The sequence below is a fragment of the Homalodisca vitripennis genome, chromosome 5, assembly GCF_021130785.1.
Source record: "Homalodisca vitripennis isolate AUS2020 chromosome 5, UT_GWSS_2.1, whole genome shotgun sequence".
NCBI lineage: Eukaryota > Metazoa > Arthropoda > Insecta > Hemiptera > Cicadellidae > Homalodisca > Homalodisca vitripennis.
In genome coordinates this window covers 127,136,363-127,161,088 of record NC_060211.1, presented here as the reverse complement: position 1 = coordinate 127,161,088, position 24,726 = coordinate 127,136,363, and the positions used below count along the sequence as shown (strand labels likewise).

General features: G+C 32.5%; 2 protein-coding genes across 3 annotated transcripts in view; one reads left to right on the top strand and one right to left on the bottom strand.

Annotated features, from left to right (window-relative positions):
• Positions 1-8,061, bottom strand: part of LOC124362850 (acyl-coenzyme A thioesterase 9, mitochondrial-like) — a 40,488-nt gene extending 32,427 nt beyond the window's left edge. Inside the window, exon 1 of the mRNA XM_046817708.1 lies at positions 7,909-8,061. Within this exon, the coding sequence (XP_046673664.1) occupies positions 7,909-8,000 (92 nt within the window). The 5' untranslated portion in view covers positions 8,001-8,061. The remainder of the gene's footprint in view (positions 1-7,908) is intronic.
• Positions 71-20,815, top strand: LOC124362851 (galactose-1-phosphate uridylyltransferase). 2 transcript variants are annotated; one of them, XM_046817710.1, is made up of 8 exons: positions 71-292; positions 6,238-6,273; positions 9,307-9,476; positions 11,402-11,607; positions 15,584-15,812; positions 16,490-16,706; positions 18,154-18,262; positions 20,624-20,815. In XM_046817710.1, the coding sequence occupies exons 2-8, from the start codon at positions 6,255-6,257 to the stop codon at positions 20,721-20,723; spliced, it is 1,050 nt and encodes a 349-aa protein (XP_046673666.1). In that variant the 5' UTR covers positions 71-292; positions 6,238-6,254; the 3' UTR covers positions 20,724-20,815. The 2 variants fall into 2 exon arrangements, with proteins under 2 accessions (XP_046673666.1, XP_046673667.1); XM_046817711.1 differs by lacking the exon at positions 71-292 and having other exon boundaries at positions 9,307-9,471.
• The last annotated feature ends 3,911 nt before the right edge of the window (positions 20,816-24,726 follow it).

Sequence of the window (24,726 nt, the reverse complement as noted above, 5' to 3'; positions counted from 1 at the left end):
GTAACGTTCTGCATTTCTAGATTAACCGACAGCGAAGTACAATGCTTTTGAAAGGTCTGTGTTTATGTGTTTACTTTTTGACGTCCAATTCAAATCAATCAGGTGACAAAATCTTGTTATCTTATCACTTGGACTCACGTTTCTAAAAATTTACAGGTCAGGCATTGGTGTGTGTACATCATTTTAATTCTGTATTAATATTCATTGTTCTGATGGTGTTTACTGTAGTTTTAAACCGTTAACATTCAAGAAGCACGATAATTACTTTGATGGAGTAATAATACCCAATTAGGTGAGTGATGCATATGTTAATTTTCGGTTACACTGTTTACATTATTAGTTATGTAAACTAAATATTTATTTATTTTATTTCCAATTTAATGTAGCCTATTAAGTTAAGTTTTTACTTTTTGTGTGGACATGTCTTGTATAATATGTGGGTAGAGGACGATTAGCAACCTTTGTTATATTTAAATTATAAAACGTATTTAATTATTATACCCATCTATATACCAATAATAGTTAATTTGAACAATAATTAAATCATCAGCACCAATTGTACACACATTTTCATATTCCAAACCCAATTTGGGGTAGGGTACTATAAGCGGACCCAGTTTTTTATATAAAAATTGACAAACGATATTACTTAATCATAACCATCAATATAATAAATCGATACTGATTAATTATTTTGAACTATTAACTTAAATAATCTATATCAAAAGCTGTAAACACTCTAAAATAATACATGTAGGATAATATTTCAATTTTACATAAGTAATTCTGATTATTAAAAATGGACGTCAATTTTAGAAAACTACACGATATTGCTTTTTTGTGGCTTTAACATGTTCGACTCCTACCGAAAAACACATTATGTGAAATTTGTGGGAAAGAAACAACTGTAACTGTGAGAGGAGTAAATTCAGTTTTCCTAATTTTGGTTATAATAATATTTGTTTGATCACTGTAAATATTAAATTCATATTTTAATTTAAAACATAATGATTGTTATTGAGGACTATAGGTACTTTTAAATCGATTGATAGTCTAGGATTTGAAATGCGAATATTAGGTATCAATGACTATATTCTTCGATATAAAAAACCCGGTCCGCTTATCGTACCCTACCCCCAATTTGTTCTACAAGTAACTTCTTTTAAATAAAGTAAGATGGTTAAATTTAGAAAACTATACAAAATAACACCAAAAGGTGATTTACTGTGTCTTCCTCAAGTTCAAGTTGTTACATTTTCTTTATTATTTAAATTACATTTCCCCAATCACCAATCTTAATTTTTCATTTGATTAGTGTTTATGGTTTTTTTTTATTGTTTATGACTACGTACATAAACTATTTCTGTTAATTTGAAACATGTGATTTTAATTTAATATTATATATATATATATATATATATATATATATTGATATTGATTGATAGTTCTGTTACTCTATATATAAAGTATCAATGATTGTAATAAGCGATATAAAAACCGGGTCTGCTTATCTACTCTGCCCTAATATGTGTTTAATTTGAGGAAGAGAAGGTAGTACTATCCATAAAGCATGGTTTACATTATTTAGTCGAGTAGGAGATTGAGTGGAAAGGCGAGAAGTTAGTACATGACAATGAACTTAAATATTGTGGACAACAGGTAAGTCGAGTTGCAGAGGGTTTGACAGTATTACGTAACTATTAAACCTCAACAATTAATTGCTTGAATACTTCACAAAATTTGTCTGATTCCCCACAAAGATTTTAGTTAGTATTATATTCTTACCACCACCACTATAGATACAAACTAAAGTATGAATCCCTTAAAGAAGATGAAACTTTGCTAAACATTGTGGTTAAAATTTGTTTGATACTGTAGTATCATCTGGAGGCAACTATTTTTAGAAGAATTTTTGGTACTTTGGGATTATACCGACCACACCCAGACATGAATCGTTATTTAACATTTTGCTTCTACTGATTACTAGATTAGCGTAGAAGACTATTTCGTCAGTATAAAACAGGAATTGTCTTATCGCAAACCCCTCCCCATCCTCAGACAGAGGTCAAAGTCGAGCGTCTAGTAGATAACGTGATTGCAGAGCCTCGCCGCCCGTTCAGCTGGTGCATCGCTTTGTTGTACTTTCGTGTTTTACCTCTACATTTCTCCAAACACAAAAATTTAACAAAAACAAACATTTACCAAACTAAACTCTTTATTAAAAAAACACTCAAAACTTGTTTTTATTCTTGATCACATTCCGCCACCCAAAATGCGAGTGCCTCCGGCCATCAGCGCGGGCTTCGACAGCACCTTCGGTGCTGCCCCGCGCTGATGTCGACGAAAGAAAAACATCCCTCGAGATAGTACCTATCAGTAAAATATCAAATTCTAGAGGGGCTAATCAGAAATATAAATTGAATTGAAATGGAAAGGCAATTATGTACCGTGCAAATCACGTGATGCCGCGCGGCCTGCCGTAATCAGGATTCTCGAGAAAGATAAGATAACAGCGACAACAATACCGATCACAATACCTGGAAATGCTTGTAAGTTTGTAATTTTGTAATTGAAGAGTTGTTTTTTCGTTCTATCATGTTTGTTTCTATAAATTTCTATTTTTGTGTTCTTCATACTGGTGTGGTCGGTATAATCCCAAAGTACCGAATTTTTCTTACCAGGGACTTCAAAAACAACAGTATTCAGAGAATGGACTTTATTTGACTTACTGTGAAAGTTACATGTCATTATGACAATCGGTTCTTGTTTTCTGCCTCCCAAAAGGAAGTGATGTTGGCGAGAAGGAGGCCATTCTGTTACATCTCTTATTTGTTATTAGGCTATATAAGTAGGTAAATACATACTTACATATTATAAATATAAAAAGTAGATAGGGCAGAGTGGCCTACTTTTTGTCGACATTGCATCCTTTTGGGAGACAGAAAACAAGATCCAATCGTAATAATGACATTTAATTTTCACAGTAAATCAAATAAAGTTAATCTTTCTGATAATGTAGTATTTTTAGGTTCCTGGTAAGAAAAGCTAAGCTCTTTCAAAAATAATAGCCCCCAGATAATACCAAAGTACCTATCATAAATTCAAGTACGTAAATTGGTACAAAAGAATGACCCAGTGGTCCATCATGTAGGGACAATTGGCATGACAAGCAAGTAGAAGCCTAATCATCTGTCAGTGCATTTACATTACAGTCAAAGTAACAGTAGGCTACAGTGAGTGCCAAGCAGAGAGATGGTGTAATGATTGTCTTGTTACATTATGGTTGAATTGAATTTAGATTTTAAATTTTATTAATTAAGAGTTTAGTCTAAAAAAGTAGGTAGGGAAAAACTGTTCATCATTAATTTTAAATGACCAAAATGTACATACCAAAAAAAAACAGCAAACAGTTCTAAATGATGTTCTACAGTTTCTAAAAACAAATGTTATAACGTAACTACAGTGGGAGAAGTTGATTCAATATGAATTGAAGTTGAGTTTAGTTCCAGTTCGCCTTCCTCTTAGTGCAGCGATTCCTTAGTTCAACATTCCTCTGGAATCATTTTTACCTGAAAAGATCCAAAATAAATGACAAAGAATCTAAAATTAAGCTCAGATTGCATCTGATGAGACAATGAGAATAATTCTTTACCTAGATTACACTATATTTTGTAGTCTAGTTGTCTCTGATATCAAAACGATGTAAAGAGTTCATTGGAGCTTCTTCGTCACCAACTTTTTGGATCTCTTCAAACGAACATTACTCTAGACTCTAGGAGTCAAGTCTGTGTGTATTGTAATATAGTATAAGTAGAATTTGTAAAATATTTCAAATTTGGTTAATAATATATTTATTAACTGCAACTTTGATTACAAAAATTATAATTTTAATGAATTCTATAAAAATGTTAAGAAACACTTGCTTTATATTCTCAGCAAATATGTATTTTTCACTGATTTTTCTTCGTCCAAATGTGAAAAAATTACCCTCAAAATACGGAAAGGACGCTTTAAACATTACCCTTTGTCATTACAAATTTTAATACCATAATCATTCTTGATGAAACCTCTAGAATTTGTATATATTACCTGATACCTATCTTGGGGAATTTGTGCCTATCATTGTCAAAAATTTAAAAACTTGAGTTTGTTATTTAAATTGGAGTCATTCAATGTAACTGTATTTCAACGGCCGTTTGTCCCGTAGTTGGACAATCATTTTTTTCAAATTTAATTTAAATAACAGTAAAAGATCATGAATTTTTTTGGCAATTTCAAGTTGATTTCAAAAATAACTTATACTGTAACACAACAAACTATTGTACATTTTCTAAACTAAGTATAAACAATTTTTTTAAACATGGTGAGTAAACTGGACAGAGTTAACTTGCCTGATCTTACTCTACTAATGTAAACCAAGCTTAAAGATGAGAAGTCCTAAAATAATAATATTTAGAGGTATTTATTGCGTCTAGTGATTTCACCGATAACGTCTAAAGCCACTTTTACAATATTCCAAACCATGTAAACTTTATTTACACTAGCGCAGCAAAATTTAAAATGAATTCAATATTATCGTTTAAAATTACAATTCTCAATCATTTGTGATAAAATCCTATGGTATTTTATGTTTATATGGGTAATTTTCTACTATTTACTGTATCAACTTAAATTTGTGTACTGTCAAAATATAATATACTAGCGGGCCCGGCGCGCTTTGCTGCGCATTTCAATAATTTTTTGCAAAAGTTGCCCGCGGCTTAGCACGCAATTTCCCGTTGAAAACAGTACACTATATTCACTTATTCTTTTTCTATCACATTCTAAACATTGCTGAGATAATTGATAGTCGTTCCATCGTGAGCCTCTTGGGCGTATTATGAAGGTATGTACCATATTCCTGCCTCTATCTAGCTGTTACCCACGGCTTCGCACGCAAATCTTAAGAACCGAAGTCCTTATATTACTTAGTAAATTTTTTTTTTACTATAATAAATTTTAGATTAAATTAGTTATATCTCCGATGCCACGATTGAGCTTGCTTTGTTGTCTCGATCGAGAGAATATGTACACACGGAGTTTTGAGAACCATACTTCTGTCAAAAAAAACAACTAAGGTTGATTTTATAACATTCTTTATATTTGTAGCCAACGTAAGATAGTAATTATGATATCTGCATTACTCTTCTGATCAAGCATGAGCATGGTTTATATTAAATAAATATTGCAGTTAAAGGTGAATTTTTACGTCAAATTTGAATTGTATTATCTGGATAGTAAAGTCTATGTTTAACAGTGATTGCAAAAACAGTTTAAACAAAATTTGTCGTTTCTCTTAAGCTTACTCTATGCTTTAAAACTATAAGTGTAATATATGTTTACAAAGAACAGCTGATTAAAAATTTGAAAAGACGTTAACATATGTTTGCTGCAATGCATTTCTTATGGGTATTTCTGTAACCAGTGGGGCGGAATCCTGAATCGGGAAAGGGATGGGCATAGCTTATAAACCTTCTCCGTGGAAAAATACATATACGTACAAATTTTCATCATGATCGGTCCAATAGTTCACGATTCCATAAAGGACAAACATACAAACATTCATTTTTATATATATAGATAATGAACGTTAATAATGTTAAGTTACATTTCATGTATCGTTTTAAAAGTGATAAAGAATTGAACAAAAGAATAAAAAGTAATATATAAAAACTCTTTTTTATGTACAATTTGAAATGCGTCTTTTTAAACTACTTTATGTTTTTTTTAATACAGTACCTCAAACATATTGTTTCAGATATTTAAAATTAGGCTAATTGAATTGAATTGAAACAAAGCCGATTGCAGCAGTAAAATGTTCATAGTTTATGTGCCGTGCTACCTATCTTGTCCAAGCTGAAGATGATCATAAGATCGAGGTGCTTCATTTTCAGTTACAATCTCAAAGAATTTTTTTCGTTATTTGTGAGAAGTGGAGAGTGCACCACTGAAAGCCACACTGATAGCCAGGGGCATTTTTAATCTATATTGCTCATTCTTAGATCATGTTCTGGATGATCTGATGACATATTGAAATATTTTTTCGTGTATTCTTGTTATTTTAAGTGGTTTTTGGTTTTACATTGTAAGGCATCACTTATATGATTAAAATCTTAAAAAACTACTATAAATTATACGTAAGTAGTTTTCTAATTTGTAAACAACAAACATTTTACTATACATATAACTATTTTTCAGATTTCTTCTGTGATATCATGTCTTTTTCTGCTACTGGTAAGTAATTGCATCTTTTTGAAGTAAAGTTAGACTGTGAGTTAAACAATGGTGTACAGTTTGTGTGACATCTTTATCTACTACACCTAATCTTGTAACATTTATCTGTTTGATTCATTTAATTCATTGAACAAAATTTGACAAGAAAATTATTAAATAGAGAAATTAGATCAAGTCATAATTTACCATGATTTAGGAATAAACCATAATCAGCATTTAAGTATAATCAATCAATTACCTTGTCATATCAATAATAATTTTATTTTATATTTTGCTTTTAGTTGATCTATGTTTAATTCAACAACTTTCTTTTTGTATTAATTTAATACAATGTGTCCATCTGTGGTCACTGCTCGAGAAAATAAAATTTGACATGTAGGTGTAATTTTTAAATATTCTCAATCATTATAAGAAAACACTTTTTTATTAGTGTTTTCCCATAAATATGATTCTAACAATTTTATTACATCTTTATTATTTTAAGCTGTCGCAATAGAGTTTTTGGCAAAACTGATTCCATGAAGCTGATTTTATAAGATTACTGGAGAAACCAGTGTATTCCTAAGTTCCTCCTGGCAATTCAAACATGCCTTCTACACAGTTAATAGAATCTTACATTCACATATTTCAAATGTCCAAATTTTTTTACACAACTAATACAGCATATGATATAATGTTATGTGTATTGTGCATGTATTGTGTTTGATTCCTCACACAGCTATGAATCTCAGGTACACTTTGGAATTTTGTTCTAAGTACAACTAATTCAGTTGTTACTTTCTTTTGCTATGGCCAGTTTATCGTGCTCATCATATCCTTGCAGCCATAACAATGACAAATGTCTGAAATCATGTTTTCCTTCCAAATTTACCATCGTTATTCATAGATTTCAACAAAGAACCTGTGGGTATAGAATTTCCATTGAATGATATACAAGGATGATTTGTTCATGATGATCATAGTTGTCACATGATTTAGAAGAAACCGTTCAGAGTTGAGAGCATTGCCCAGACTACAGATTTTGGTCCAATGATTATTACCACCCTGGGATAATTCTCGTGACTTATTGGTTTTGTGCAAATAATATACAATACTCCATGGAAGAAATGAGATGAACAATCAATGCTTGCCCTGTGTGCCTGGAATTGAAACCAAGATTTTTCAAGCATCAAAAAAAGACAGCTCGTCATGAGAGAATAAACTTAGAATTCAAGGGAGTTGTCCCTATAAACTCTAGAAACAAATAAACCCTTACTATGATATATGAGTATTTATATTTGCCTTCCTCTGTATAGACACTTCAATACAAACTTTGAAGATGAAGTTACAATGACAGAGTCAGTACTGGACTGTGTTAAAGCAACTTAGCAGCATGCAATAGGAATTAGTTAAATTTAAATATGAAACAAATTGCTTGTAGGTAACCCAAGGGATATTGCCTGATAAATGTTTCACTAAGTGTAATATTTGTGTTCTCTAATATTCTCTGCCTTATCTGATTTTTAGCCAAACTACTAAAAAATAAATATGTTTTCTTACAAAATGGTCTTATGTGTATTTTAAGAAGATTGGTTAGTAAAACTAATGTTAAATCAATTAAAGAAAATTCCAATAAAGTGATTAAACTACACTTACAGAGCAGCCACAACCCCCCAACTGCCACATTTCTTAGTGCATATTGCTATTTCAGTTGTCAGTAAAACTAATAAACTATAAAAGAAAATCATTTAGAACAATTAATCATTTTAATAACATTTGCTTTTAACAAAGTGGTGTGTTGTGAATTACTAAGAAGTGATTTGACGAGATCTTTATTGTGATAATAGATTAGCAATCTGGTCTTATCTTTCCATTTGATATAGATTGGCATAGAAAGTTGATGTTTTTCAAAAGAAACTGTAATTGGTTTTTGTGTAATGTCAAGTTGTGCTTCTCTAAAGCTGTAAAGAATGTTTTTTAGATTCTTGGTATACAGCATATAGAGAATAGTTGTACCATAAACGAAGAATCTTTATTGTATAGGACAAATTCCATTACAACATCAACAATCAGTAATAATAGCTAATCATCTAAGTTATAATCAACAAGACAGCAAATAAGATTAAAATTAATTAACTAAAATCAACACTATAAAAATTGGACATGCGGGTATTAAAACACTCTTCAGTATTGATTTTAACTTTTTTAGTGGCAAAGAACTAATATTCCTTGGTAATCCATTAAATAACTATATGCCTTGATAACTAAAACTATTCTGGGTGCTACTGTACATGCACCTGACTGTACTAATGTTGTGCATCTGTCTGGTCTCATAAGATGAACAACGACTGACTTGGAATACCGAGATAGGTTACATTTGATGTACAGAACAATATACAGTACGTTGAGAGATGGCAGGATAAGAATTCAAAGGCTAATAAAGATTGGCTACAATGTGCATCCACTGATTCTGTTTGTCAGCTAGAGAAATGTAGTTAAATCAATCAATATTCTTTGTTTAAGGTTTGTTACTGAGGATAGGAAAGGTTGGAAGAATAATAGAATTTTAGACTTTTGCCATTGTTATATGTTAAAAAACTTATCAGCAACGTTTTGAGGATTGAAATTTAACCTTTTTGACAGGTGAGGAGACAATTGCTTCATATATTTAATGACTTGTGGAGCAATGGACTGCCACTAAACAAAGAAAGAAAGGAAGAAAAAAATAGAAAGGACATATTAAACATACCTGAAAACTGCTTTTACTCCAGACAGGAGAAAATAAACCCATGCGTTGTCACTGTATAGGATACAAGTCATGATCATGAGAAGTCAAGAGCACAAACACATGTTACACCATGATCTTACACTCCAGAAAAAAAACAACGTACTATTACAAAACTCTTGGGAGGAACATGAAGCTACAAGTAGTCATGGTTCACAATCTCAAGGGCTTTATAATAGGATTCTTTTTCACCTTTGACCAAGTTGTTAGCCACATAATACTTTATACCTAATTTAAACACATTCATATATTTTCCTGGGGTGTTGCAGATCACCAACACAATCGCTATAACCCTCTGAGAGGAGAATGGGTGCTAGTGTCCCCTCATCGCATGAAACGGCCTTGGAGTGGGCAGGTGGAGGCTGTAGCTGATTCTGATGTTCCAGAATTCGACCCCAAAAATCCTCTTTGTCCTGGAGTTACACGACCTAATGGTCAGGTAAAAATAGTCTAATATACATGGCGTTTTAAAACTCAACAGAGCAATGAATTCCTCATAGAGAAAAAGGTTATATTATGGGTCCGGAAATGCATATTTACGAAATTATTGAACTTTTTAAGTATTATATAGTGAACTATACATGTGTTATAGAACCTCATGTATCAGAGGAAATGATCAAAGTGTTCTCCTTCTGCTTAATAAACGTCATCGCTCATTGTTTTATTAAGTGTCATACACAATAAAAAATGTTTAGTGTTGTGTGTACTGTCTGATAGTATACCACAATCAGGCTGTATGAAACAGTTACCGCTAGACATGATCGGATAATACATTCAATAGTACCAGTTTAGCATTTTATTGTAGCTAACATGTTATGTCACCATATGCTAAATAAAATACATACTCGGATACTTCTGTGAATATACACATTCAGACACATGCTAACCCGGTACTTTGGGATTATACCGACCACACCCAGACATGAATCGTTATTTCACATTTCGTTTCTACTGATTACTAGATTAGCGTAGAACAATATTTCGTCAATATAAAACAGGAATTGTCTTATCGCAAACACCTCCCCATCCTCAGACAGAGGTCAAAGTCGAGCGTCTAGTAGATAACGTGATTGCAGAGTCTCGCCGCCCGTTCAGCTGGTGCATCGCTTTGTTGTACTTCCGTGTTTTACCTCTACATTTCTCCAAACACAAAAATTCAACAAAAACAAACATTTACCAAACTAAACTTTTTATTAAAAAAACACTCAAAACTTGTTTTTATTCTTGACCACATTCCGCCACCCAAAATGCGAGTGCCTCCGGCCATCAGCGCGGGCTTCGGCAGCACCTTCGGTGCTGCCCCGCGCTGATGTCGACGAAAGAAAAACATCCCTCGAGATAGTACCTATCAGTAAAATATCAAATTCTAGAGGGGCTAATCAGAAATATAAATTGAATTGTAATGGAAAGGCAATGATGTACCGTGCAAATCACGTGATGCCGCGCGGCCTGCCGTAATCAGGATTCTCGAGAAAGATAAGATAACAGCGACAACAATACCGATCACAATACCTGGAAATGCTTGTAAGTTTGTAATTTTGTAATTGAAGAGTTGTTTTTTCGTTCTATCATGTTTGTTTCTATAAATTTCTATTTTTGTGTTCTTCATACTGGTGTGGTCGGTATAATCCCAAAGTACCGCTAACCCTTCTTTTTTTTTCTTCTATCTGTATGAGGAATCTTATCTTTGCAATTGAGGTTTGAAACACCCCTTATATTGTAGTCCCAATTAAGGGTTGTAGAAACTGATATTTTTTCATTTAGTTGAAATTTGTTCTATGTTGTGTGGGTTACAGAATTTTCTAAATGTAATGTAAACGTTTTTGAACTACTTGAATACTATTACTTAAAAACAATTAATGTTATAAACAATCAGCTGATATTATTTTGTTTTGTGGATTGAAAATAACTGCATGACAAACATGTGTGGTTTAGTAATTAGCTGTTTCAAACTACAAAATACTATCATAAGATTAACACTAGAACTTTGGGAGACCTTAGAAAAGAACCCTGTCATGTGGGATGTATTTCATATCCACAAAAAGGCATATCTAGAGTGTAAAACCTATTGATCAATACTAAATATCTGTATAAAGTAATAGTTTTAGATGTTTAAAATTGCTGTATAAAAATAAAGAAATTCTTTTAAGTAATATAGATTATTCGCTAAATGTTAGTGATAAATTGAATTTCCTTCTTATGAGTACTGTATTATTAGATTGCTTTTTGAGCAGTTTTACTATTATCTGTTAGTATATATGTATATGCTACTTTTACTTCATTAATCAGTAGCAAAAAATATAAAATAGAAATATTTAATTTGTAATCATATTTACATTGTAAATGTTGACTGTTTACATACAGGTAAATCCAAATTACGAGTCAACCTTCGTATTCAACAATGATTTTCCAGCATTACTGGAGGATGTTCCTAGCCCTCCAGAAAGTGAAAATGATTTGTTCCAAATGGCCGCTGCCCGTGGAGTTTGCCGAGTTATGTGTTTTCATCCAAAATCTAATATAACACTTCCTTTGATGAGCCAAATGGAAATACGAGCAGTCATTGATAAGTATGTTTCAGTTAAGACTATTGTTGCTGTGATAAAGCTTCCTTCTTCCTGGGTCTTCATGATGAAATGAAACTAAAATGAGTCCCTGTATTTTGTGACAAAAACTTTGTTAATTTATACGCATAACTTTTAAAAATGTTAAAACCAACCTTAAAAATCTTTGACCCTTTGGGATTGGCCTCTCATATCACTTGGCCACAACAGTGGCTGTTCTCTACCTCATGTTGTTGATTTATGACACCTAGTGGCACTCGTTTTGCCGTTCAGCTCATCAGGACTTAATGTGATGATAATTAATTGTGGTTGTTATCATTTTATTTATAACACATAATTCACTGAAGTTTCTTATGCCCTCTTATGAAGGGCTCACTTTTCTATGGATACAAATTTTTTAATGTTTTCCATGCTAGTAAGTTTTGTTTAAAATTTGCAAAAATCCTAGAATAAAAATCAAGACAGGAATGATCCTGTGACCATAGATTTTACTATGGATTTCCTGGAGTGTCACTCAGATCCATCTGTTACATAGGTTTAAATTTACATGATTGTCCTCTCATATCACCTGACCACAACAGTGGCCATGGCTATTCTCTGCTTCAGGTCATTGATTTATGACAACGTCCTGTCCCTCAGCTCATTGGGCTACTAAGTGTGGTCTGTTGTATTGTGTAGTTATTAAATTGAATCCTTATCCAGTTGTGACTGGGAAGTGCTGCGGTCTCTTGGTTAAATAAGTAACTAAATTATTATTTCTCTATTTGCAGCACATACCACACATCGTTCAAAGATATTTTTTATCCGACTGTTACTGTCACTGTAGCTGCTATAGTGTATCCTATCTACTTATTAAAATACTAGTGCATTTGGTGGAGACGAAGTTAAAAATATGGAAATGAGTTCATATTCTGTTGATACTAGAGATTTAATTGAGACTTTTAAAAGAGATCAACCTATAACTTAAATTACATATTACTTGGTTAATTTAAAAGCAAATAATAAATAACCAATCGATCAAGTTTCAACCATGAAGCTAATTTTTGTAAATTATTTAAGAATTTCATTTAAGTCTCAGTCATTCAAAGAGCCGAAGGTCAAATACTGCCATTTAAATCTATGTAAAAGTAATATACATGGTTATGTAAGTGTCAAGTGGTGACACAGAACACAGCCGGTCACTATGCGTAGCCCGGCAAGTTGAGGACAACCATCTGAAACTAAATCTGAACTGAACGAAAGATGAGGTTTGGCCACATTAGTGGCCACCTAATCACAAAGTGTTAAAATATCAGATTTGAAATTACTCTGTGTAACAAAAGCTATGTTAATAATGAACTGAGAGGTTAATTACATACCTACTTAAAATAAAAGTAATGTTGATTTTAAATCTACAGGGAAAGCCAGTTAGCAAAATTGTAATAATAATATGTAACCTCTGTTTGTATGGGCAAACATATGTAAACCTCCTTAGTATAAAAATGAAACTAAAACCCTTGGCAAACATTTTTAACTTTAATTTTTATTTGTTATTAGAGGTTATTAATAGAGAATGAAGATAGCTCAATGCAGAAACATTTGTTTTTACAATACAATAAATGTTTATCAACGGTTTTAGTTTTCTTTTTATACTAATTTTATTTATAATTTTACATTTTGGGATTAATAATATACGAGGGTCATCCACAAAGTAACCTCCGTTTTGAAATAAAAAATAAACCAGTTGAGGTACAAAAAGTTTATTATATAAATGTTAAAACTACAGCTTTTCTCTACTTTTCTACATATTCACCATACAAATTCAAGCACTTATCATATATTTTAACAGTTTTTTAAATTCCGTCTTTAAAAAAATCTGCCGCCTGAGAACGTAGCCAACCTGTCACAGCGTTTTGAAGCTCTTCATCACTCGCATACCTCTGAGATGCAAACCACCGCTTCATGTACGGGAAAAGATGGAAATCACTGAGAGCCAAGTCCGGGCTGTAGGGGGGGGTGGTCAAAAACGTCCCATTTGAACTTTTTAAAAAGTTCTGTTCTTTGAGCTGTATGAGGGCGGGCGTTGTCATGGACAAACACAACACCAGATGTCAGAAGACCACGACACTTGTTTTGAATCGCTCGTCGTAGCCATTTTAAGGTTTCACAGTAAGCTGCAGCTGTAATGGTCGTACCACGCTCCATAAATTCAACGAGCAAGATGCCCTTAGCATCCCAAAAAACTGTAGCCAAAAAAGATTGGCGAGCTTTCTTTGACTTGCTTGGCGAAGCGGTATGACCCCATTGCATTGACTGTTGTTTTGTTTCGGCATTCACATAGGCTACCCAAGTCTCATCTCCTGTAACGATCCTGCTCAAAAATGTTTCTCCTTCAACGTCATACCGAGTAAGAAAGTCTATGGCAGAACTCATTCTTTTATTTTGTGATCATCGGTGAGCACTTTTGGAATCCAACGAGCACAAAACTTGTGATAGCCTAGTTTTTCTGTCACTATCTCATGCACAAGACTTCGAGAAATTTCAGGAAAATTATCTGAAAGTTCCGAGATTGTGAAGCGACGGTTCTCGCGAATTTTCTCATCCACTTTGTTCACCAAGTCATCACTGACGAGAGATGGCCTACCACTCCCGTCTTCATCGTGAACGTTCGTTCTTCCATTTTTAAAAAAACAAACTCATTGACAGACTACACCTTCGCTCATAATGTTTGGGCCATACACCGCACTCAATTCACGATGAATCTCAGCTGCTGTGTAACTTTTCGACCACAGAAATCTTATTACACCACGCACTTCACACTTTTCTCCACGCACTTCACCACGCGGGAATTTCTATCACAACGCTCATGTTTTTACGTTGTAACAAAAGAACGCGTGATCGCACGATGCTCTCCCTTGCACAGCTAGAAGTGTACTGAATGGCTGCGCACACCGATGTGAGAATGGCAGCGCTACCCCCACTAGTTATCGCACCACGCCTAAACAGCGGTTACTTTATGGATGACCCTCGTAATAGGTTAGTAAACCTGTTTAATTCTGTTGGAAAGAAATGGCTAACCTGTAATGGAAGCCATTCTTTTGCTATGCATGAACATAATCATTTAAACGCTAGACTTTATAGTTGAATAAGTGATTTGTTTTCAAATCAACATTGTTTTCATAGCACACTAAAAAATAAATGGTCTAAATGGTGAATTGAAAATTGTAGCCTTATACTCCCTGTACTCCCCCAAAAATACCATTTTGGGGTATTTTTGAGTGTTCAAAATTATTTTCCCGAATTCTTTGTGGTTGAAATACGGAAGTCTTTGCTAAAACAAAGAAGGTTGGTTTCAAGGTTCAGCCGTTATACATTACAGACAGGTGATGTGCCTAAACCTGTATTGTAACTTTAGTGAAGATAGGACTCATGCTCCATAGTAACTCGAGCTAGTGCTCACAGCAACAATTAAAATTCTTTAGTTCACAAAACATTTTTTAACTATGAAATGTAAGCTAGTGGCAGTATTCATTTGTAAAAGGAATAAATGCTTATTTAAAACCCACTGAGCGTATTTATTGTCATGGAGAACACTTTGAATTCGTCATCCATTATTCTTAAATATCATGCATACAAAATTTGTACCAACTTTATTAGTGTTCAAATATACTTTTTGTTATACTATTGCTTCACTTTCTGATTATGAACATAACAGAATAGTAGTTAAGACTTATTGTGAACAAAATATAAATATTTTTAATTACGACCAAAGAGTAGTCTTTATTTGTTACAATAGTGGTTGTTTTTAAAATTGTAAGTTGTCGTCTACCCCTGCCATTTTAGGAAAAGAGCAGTTTCAAAATAAAACTAAGGTATGTTATTGAACATCTGAAGCTTTGAATTTAATTTTAATTATTAAAAACTTAAAAGGGAGGAGATTATCAAGGAATAGATTTTAACAAAATTTAATTGTTTGCATATATTAGTAATTTTGACTGTGCAGATGGGTAGATGAGACAGCAGAGTTGGGAAAGAACCATGATTGGGTACAAATATTTGAGAACAAAGGAGCAATCATGGGTTGTTCGAATCCCCACCCACATTGCCAGATATGGGCGTCTTCATTCATCCCAAATGAACCAAGAATAAAAGACGGCAATCTCTTGAATTATTATAAAAAACATGGACGTCCTTTACTGATAGATTACATGGAACAAGAAATTGAAAAGGAAGTAAGAATACATATTAATTATTTGATAGCTTCAAACATTAAATATAAATTTCTTGTATCTACTTTTAAGATACGTTGATTTCTTTGCATCAAGTTACATTTAATAGAATAAATTGCCATAATAGTCATTTCAAATTCATTTACTAATTATTATTGTATGTTATTAAAACGTTTCAGAATGCTAAAACTTTTTTACTTTGTTTTATTTCATTAAAGAAAAATTTAATTTTTTGCATGAACATATAAACTGCCTAGTAGTGACCACGAAAGAGTGCAGTTGGCGGAAGGATAAATAAATGTCTTTATTGTCTTTTTATTGAACCAATAAAATGGACAGGACCGCGTGACATTGCCACGCAACTCATTAACTGCCACTCAATGGCATGGCATGCTACGGTGCAGCGAGGAACAAGTTTGGCAACATCGTTCAGTCCTTGTTGGCTGCCCCAAGGCCACGCACCAAATAGGCTCCTCCCTCAACTGCACTTTTTGGTGGTTCTTACTGTATAGTGACAATAAATGATAAATTTTGCATAGATTTAATTATAATAATAATAGCAATAGTTTTAATCAATTTATTTAATTGTGTAAATGTAGTTCACCTTTGGTGTTTCCCTGTCTATCAGTTTTGTATTACTGATTGTAATAATTACAGTTTATTGTTATTGTTTATTTCAGGAACGTGTGGTAGTCTCAAACCATGATTGGGTAGTTGTAGTACCATTTTGGGCAGTGTGGCCATACGAAACTATGGTTCTTCCCAAAAGTTATGTTCAACGATTTACTGATTTAAATGATAACCAAAAACAATCTTTGGCTGATATCATAAAACAAATTACCACAAAATATGACAATCTGTTCAAGTCTTCTTTTCCTTATTCCATGGGTTGGCATGGTAAGTAATAAAATCTTGTATTAATGAATCTGAATATGTAGGAAATAATTTGTTACTATATATATCCACACACACACACACACACATGTGTGTAGCTTTTTAATTTTTTAAATTCTTTTTGTGTTTGTTTTTATTTTTAAAATATTACTAAAGAACTACTAAAAAAAGTACTACAGAAAAAATGACGTTATGGCTAAATCACATGTTTTCTTATATCTTTATACAATTCTGTACACAAAAATATTTAGACTCGTACCATTTTGAAAAGTGGTTACCTAAGAATTTTTGTAATCATGATTTGTAGTTTTAAAAGTAAAGTTTATACTTTGCAGATTATTTCTAATAAGATGTGAGTAATAGGTATCTTTACAAATCTCATTTTTTATGAACCAAAACATACATTTCATAAAAACATATATGTATATAGAATTTTTTTACTCACACATAATTAGAATTGTATGGTTCTTATGGAAACAATTACTAGCAACTTTTATGACACTCATCTTACATCGAACAGTAATGAGTCTATTCCTTTCTCATTGCAACCTCATGAAAACGAAACATTTCAATACAATAACACAAACACAGATTACACATACAATAGCCTGGCTCACGTGTAAACTACATAATCTTGATCATGAAGTGCAGACAACCGGTGCCACAGCCATCAAGATGTCAGCTGAGAGAACTGCTGATAAAAACAATACGTCACTTACTAATTAAATTTTTTATGCATTAATATACAAATAAACATATTGCATTATTTAATTTTAATACTTTTGATTTGTTTTTTTTTTAACTTATTGAAATAAAGTTTTTTTTATCTTAGTGAATAAGTTAACTCGTATTTCAGATTTCTAGCCCCACGAATACGGACTACTAGTATACTCATATATCAGCACGATTTGGTTAAGAAAAATGTCAAAATATCTAAAAGTTTAGTAAATTAGCAAAATTTGAGTCTAACACTGATAATGTCCAACTGTGGCCACTAGATATTTTCTGTATATATTGCCAGAAATGAAAGTAAAGATATACGTATTCATAAAAATCCTGAGAACTGTTGATTGTCATGTAAAAATAAAGAAAGAATTTTGATGTAATGTTGTTTTAAAACACTTACTATTACATTTGGTGGCCTGTACGTTTTTTATATATAAAATCATTGTTACTTTAGTATTATGCAACAACTTTACAAAAATAATGTTCCATTTCTACAATATGCAAAAAAAATCAATACTAAAAATTAGTACTGCAATTTTTATTATAAACCTAACAATATCTGGTTGAAAATAGTTGAATGACAGAGATATACTGTCAGTCAGCTATATGATACCAGCTACCAACCACTACAGATTAAAACATTGAGCATCATCACTCCATAAGTCTAGCTTTTAGGTTTTTTTAGTTCTGTATTAGCTATTTCAATCTAGGTATCTGTTACAAGGTGCACCAACAGGATCCAAGCTCAACGAAGACAACAGCCATTGGGTGTTCCATGGACTCTTTTACCCTCCTTTGTTACGGTCTGCCACAGTTAAGAAGTTCATGGTTGGGTGGGTCTCCAAAATTTGACTTTGATTTAATCATGATTACTTTAACAACTAAATATATGAATATTAAGGAAAGTAAGATATTTTTCTTACTTGTTGGAAGTGACAAACATGGCTAATTTCACATTAAATGCAGAAGAATTAAAGGTTTTAATTTGTTAATCTCATAATGTAAGTAATTTTATATTGAGTTTAAACTGAACACATTACTTGTTTATATTTAGTTTTATCTTTTAAATTAAGTTTATTGGAAACAGGTCACACATATTAGAATATTTTAAGTTAAAAAAATGTTTTAGAACTAAATTTATTTTTTAAACAACTTTGTGTTTATTGTTTCGCAATGTGAGAGATAATTCACATAATCTCTTTATATAAAAGACAAAGCCTTCACTCTCTCATCATTAATTTTCCAACTTCCCAATATCTCATAAAGTTGAAATTTAGCACATGTATGCCGCATTACTTAAATAAAATAAGTAAAGAATTATGAAAATAATAGGGAGTTGAAATAGTGTTGCAACCTCTACAAGAACTATATTTTGTTTTTTAACTTCTGAAAATCCTATAAAGATGAAATTTAATACACAAGTATCTTATCCTCTCAACAAACAAATTAAAGATTGTTCATGAAAAACCCTTAGAGGTTGCAATAACTAGACAAACTATATTTTTGTCTTTCCAACTTCCCGCTGTCCTTGGTGACAATGGCACACTTGTCTTATACTCTCAACAAACTGCAAGCACCATTAATGCCTTAGACCAGAAATAGATTACAATGGTTGGAAGTAGTTACTTTTTGACTGAAATTAGGCTTCTCAGACTGAGCATGTATATATTTTTTAAATTGTGGTAACAAGGAAAATCTTATGCTGTGTAAAATATAATTGATTTTAACTAGAAATGCTTCCTCACACGCTAAACCCAGTGGCAATTTTTTTTAACTTTTGTACCTCTAAATCATGGGCATGAACACTAAGGTATATAAAGTACTAATATATACCTTAAACATGTCTATTTACGATTCAAAATTGTGATGACTCCATCAATTACATCATAAGTGCTTTTATTAAGACAAGGTAAGAGTTCACCATACCACATATTGCTTAACAGGCTTCACTAAGGTTGCATGCAAAATTTCCAATCTATAAAGATCATTTTATTCTCTAGATGTCTTGCAGACAGAGAGACAATCATACAGAATACAACCCAAAGGACAAAAGAGAAATTGTGTCAGCCTAGTGAGTGATATAGGCTTTAAGACTTCAATTACGTATTGCCAAATTCCATTGTTGGGCATGCACCATCATAGAACTCTTTATTGTCTATGTAGAAATGAAGTTTCATGCCAAATTCAATGTGTACAGATGAAATCTTTCTTGAGATATCTTGTCTAACTATACAATCACATTTTTGTTTAATAAGTTATATAGCAGTGTTCAAATAACAATTCTGGTACTGCAACGCAAGAGTGCGCTAAAGTCAATTATTGTCACCGACTTTTAACATTGACTCTTTCATATCTTTTTCATCGAGATGAATAAAAGTTACGTGTTGAAATCTTGAATGATTTGATTCGGTTTGTTTACAAATTTATTTATACTGCTATCTTTACGTTACCATTATGTTACCAATAACACCAATGTAAAAATATTCATGCTAACGCTCAATCAAATTCCATGGAGTGACATGCAACATCGTTGAACTCAGTGTTGCTAATAAATAAATGAAGTTCCATACAACATTTTAAGTCTGTAGGTCAGTTCATTTTCTAGATATTGTGGGGACAGACAAAGAAATTAAATTTTTCCAGCCCCACGAGTGATAAGCTTCACTAAAGCTCAGCCAATTATGGAATTTTCAGAGAAATTTGTGTATTCCACTGGTACTCATGAAAACCATTTTACTCTCCGACTTCAGGATCCCAAAACACTGCTTTTTAAATTTAAAAGTTCAATTATTCTGAAATTCATCAGGAGATGAATATATTTCAGTGATCATCACTTATGTTAGGTATGCCATTTAAAAAGGACATGTCGTTCCTGTTATTCAATTGGAAATTGTGAACAAACCCATAGGTAACTGCTAGTTTATGCATAAAAGCACAACATATATCATTATATTTTCAGCCAGTTGTTTCACAATATTAAATTATGGTACAGAGCATAGTTTATAAACTAAGTTTTTATATGTTATGAACTCTTTTTGTCAAGTTATAAGAAGGTTCAGTCAAATTAACCATACTTGTGGGTTAAGTTGTTAAAACTGTCATATTTATGATTATTAATATTTTTTGTATTTCACATGTCCTTTTTTTGTGTTATTGGCTCATAATAAGTAAATAAAAATGGTGTATATTTCTAGGTATGAGATGTTGGCTCAAAGCCAAAGGGATCTCACAGCAGAGCAGGCTGCAAAGATACTACGACAGCTTCCAATTATCCACTACTCTATCACAGATTAACCATTATTTAATAATCAATATTGTTGATTTGTTTGAATACATTAATTTAAAACATAATATTTGCTCAAAAATACATGACACATTTGAACAAATCTGCAAAAGTTTTTATTTCTACCAGTGTACTATTAGTATCCATTGCCAAACAGTCATGTATGTCAATTAATAAGTAATGGAACAGTTTTTGGACTTTATATATATGAAACCATCCTATATTTTAAATTAAATCATGGCCAACAAATTAACTTAGAAAATAATGTGCACAAATATAACACACGCCATAAGAATGAAATCATCAGTGATCATCATAGACTTGAAATGTACACGAAAAAAACTATGAATATCGGGAAAAGATTTCTGAAAAATATTCCTCAAAGCATAAAGATGGAAAATAATATTAACAAATTTAAAAGGAAACTAAAAAACTATTTGATTGATTTAGTTTTGTATTCAATAGAGGAGCTTTAGTATGTTTAGTACTTTTATATATATAAGTAATGTATGACACTATTCGATGTACCGTATTGTACAACTAATGAATAAAGAATTATTGATTGATTGATTGATTGATTGAAGATTGTACCTACATTTTAGTAACCACTTAATGATAAAAACTTAAAAATTAACTTTTCATCCATTAGCCAATTTCAAAGCACTGAACCTGTGCACAAGAATATTACATGTTTTTAATAATATACAAGGTGTGTTTTTTTAAGTTAGTACCATTTTGTTATATAAAAAAAATAAGAAAACTTTATTTTTATATGAAGGCCCAGGATTTTATCTACTTCTCCACATAATTGCCCTTAATATTTTGGCACCTATCATATCTCAACACAAACCAATAAGGTTTACTTCTGGCTGTGAAGGCTGAGGACACAGTGGAAACCGATGTGTCACTTAAATCTGGGCAACCTTATGGATGTCCAGGAGCAGCACATCACTAACTGTAAATGTCAAGATTCTGGGGTTTAAGGGTAGTTTGATAGATCTAGTCTAATGCAGGAGATTGACTGTTGGAGTTGGTGGGGTTCCTAAAGAGTCAAACCTTATTGCTAGCTTAGACATAAGGGCGTGCCACCCCTGCCTGCTTTGACTGGAGAGGCTGGTTCAGAGCTGGCTGGCTTCCCCTTCTTCCAAAGGGACATGACCGAGATTAATGCCCTAAATTCTTCCTCATAGGTCTCAACAGGAGGCAGCCCCTACTCCCAACTTTACCCATCCAGAATATCCTATCACTCTGGAAGCAGCGCATAGTTGCAATTTCTAAGTATTTTGTCCGAATAGAGCAAAGAAAAGGCAACACAAACTTAAGTACTCTTTTGTTATAGATTTTTATATTCTTTTTCAATAGGTTTAATATTTAATAAAATTGTCATAGAGACAATTTAGACAAGTCAGTAGGCTATATGAAACTTGAGGAAACTCGTCTGATGACAAAATTTTGAAATATCTCCTCATTTTCACTTTGTTAGTTACCATTGAGGGTAGTCCACTCAGTCTATCATCCCTAACATTCTTTTGGCCATCAACCACCCATGTGAATGTTATTTCATCACTTATAATGTTTAATTCATACTTAACCCTTTGCACGCCAAGTAATTACGTATATGTTTTGCCCCTAGCGCCAAATTACTGAATATTTAAATTTTTTGAAAACTGTAAAGCCATTTTTTTATTTGTTTAAGTAATTGATTTAAAGAATTAAAAACCTTGAAATGCTTTTATGGGCATTTTTTTAAAACGAAATATAGATATTTTTCTATTTTTAGGACAGGACCAGTAGGTATGAAATGAATGAAAACGTTATTTTGATAAAACTGTATAATTTTTACAAACGTATACCGGTACATGAAGTAGATATGATGTGTGATAAGTAAATAAATACATATTTTGGAAAACAGTAAAAAAATCTTACGAACTGTTTTCTGTTTTTTTCTTTACGAATAATCATCCAAAGTATGTAACCCCAAGAACGAAATCGTCAAAGTCCGGATCGTCTGCATTAGCCATAATTATGGCAATATATTCACAAGTTATGTCAAAATAATAAATAATAGTTATTACTATAGTAATAATTTTAATAGTTCACAAGCACTAAACGTAATATAAACTAATAAAACTGTAAAAAACATAAACTGTCAGTGAGCAGGAACACTAGAGATAGAACTTCACGAAATGGCGGCGAGTATAATCGCTTTGGGCGTTTCGATAAGTACGGAAAACAAACATGAATAGAAAGAAACAGCTGTTACCGATCGATACTCCTCAAACGTTCAGTTGGCACATTAGCTAATGCACTAGGCAGCAAAAGTGACTTTCTCTGCCATCTAGCGACAAATCCTACAACTATTAAACTATCTAATGTTGTAAAATGTAGTTCGCGATATAACTCGCTATGGGCGCTGTACGGACTTTTATGCATGCGAAATAACTCGCTTATGGCGTGCAAAGGGTTAAAGGGGACTGCAATGCTATCATTTTAACGCTATTATCGTCTTTGTGGTGATATTTAAGACGTTTCTTCTATTAAAAGAATGGTTGTCACTGGACGCTAAATTGAGGATTATCAAATTGTTCATAGCACAATGATGTGATGAGATCTTGAGTTTGTTTTGCCACATGTGGACAAACATTGTCATACAGCAAATCATGTTTTTTCAATAGTTTTAATATTCAATAAAATTGTCATTGCGCTTCATAAAACTCGAGGAAAACCGTCTGATGAAAAAATTGTGAAATACCTGCCCATTTTCATTTTATAATTCACTTTGTTAGTTACCATTGAAGGTCATCCTCTCAGTCTTAACATTCTTTTGGTCATCTCTGAAAGCACCCATGTGATGGCCATTTCATCACTAATTCTAATTGTGATACTAAAATGTCTTAAATACCTACACTGTAAAAATTTGATGGTAATTTCAACATGTTTTCATGCTTTTAGGTAGCCAAAAAAAAGGATAGTGCTGTAACTTCACAGCCAACATTTTTTCCTTTTTTCTCCATTGATGTGGGCATTTAAAATATGCAATTCAACAGAAGTGTTAATAACTATTGATTTTGTGCTGTGACTGGTTTGTAGCATTTGTATTAGGAAAAGAGTTCTGATGTCTGCACATGGTCCTTATAAGGACCTTTACAGCCTCCCTTACTTAAGTTTTTAGGGATCTGAGCCTTATACATAAAAATTTGAGATTTTAGAGCTTCTATATTCCTCTGATGTCCGTTTCGGGCTGGGAGATAAGCTCTTAGCTTATTTGTTTTCTGGTTTTGCAATCTATTTGCAAGAACAGTATATAGCCATATGCATATATGGCTTACTAACGGTTTTAAGGTGCAGTTACGCAAGCACGGGAACATCCACCCACAGGCAACTGCAGGCGGCACGAATATGCCTGGTACAGTAAACATTGCATTTCCACAAGCAATGATAATGACATTAACGGAATACTGATTTGGCATGCCTGTCACCGGTAAACATTGTATCCATGGATTCTAGAAGGTAGTTTCTAAAAATGCAGGGTAATGAAATGAACATACTGAATACTGATTAGCAGTGTCACCGTCGTATCCATGGATTCTAGAAGGTAGGTTCTAAGAAATGCAGTGGTGATCCTGCTGCTTGGATCATCCTTTAGTTATATAAAATCAAAATAGAAGCAAACAGGTAACAAGGTTCATTTGTCCACTGGATTTTTGAGAGGTCAGTTGGTGCATTACATTCAATGTAGAATTCCAGTTGTTGATCATGATAAAGAGATCATCTTTATTTCATACATGATTTAAAACTTTGTAGATAACCACTTATTATTTCATAAAATGTTTAATATTTATACAATAGTTAAAAGTGCTTAATTTAGCCTGAAATTAAAAACCTGATTCAAGCGGCTTTGGGCTTACACCGTCAATTCAATCTCAATATTCAGAGTACATGGCTTTATTTTTAGTTTAAAATTAATGATAAGAGATGATAATCTATTAAAGGAATACTGTTTCCCCATCTTAG

Bases quoted from the DNA above. Each gene is read 5' to 3' on its own strand.
- LOC124362851 (XM_046817710.1), top strand. The intron at 11,608-15,583 runs GTATGTTTCAGT...TTGACTGTGCAG, and splicing joins ATACGAGCAGTCATTGATAA to ATGGGTAGATGAGACAGCAG. The intron at 15,813-16,489 runs GTAAGAATACAT...TGTTTATTTCAG, and splicing joins AACAAGAAATTGAAAAGGAA to GAACGTGTGGTAGTCTCAAA.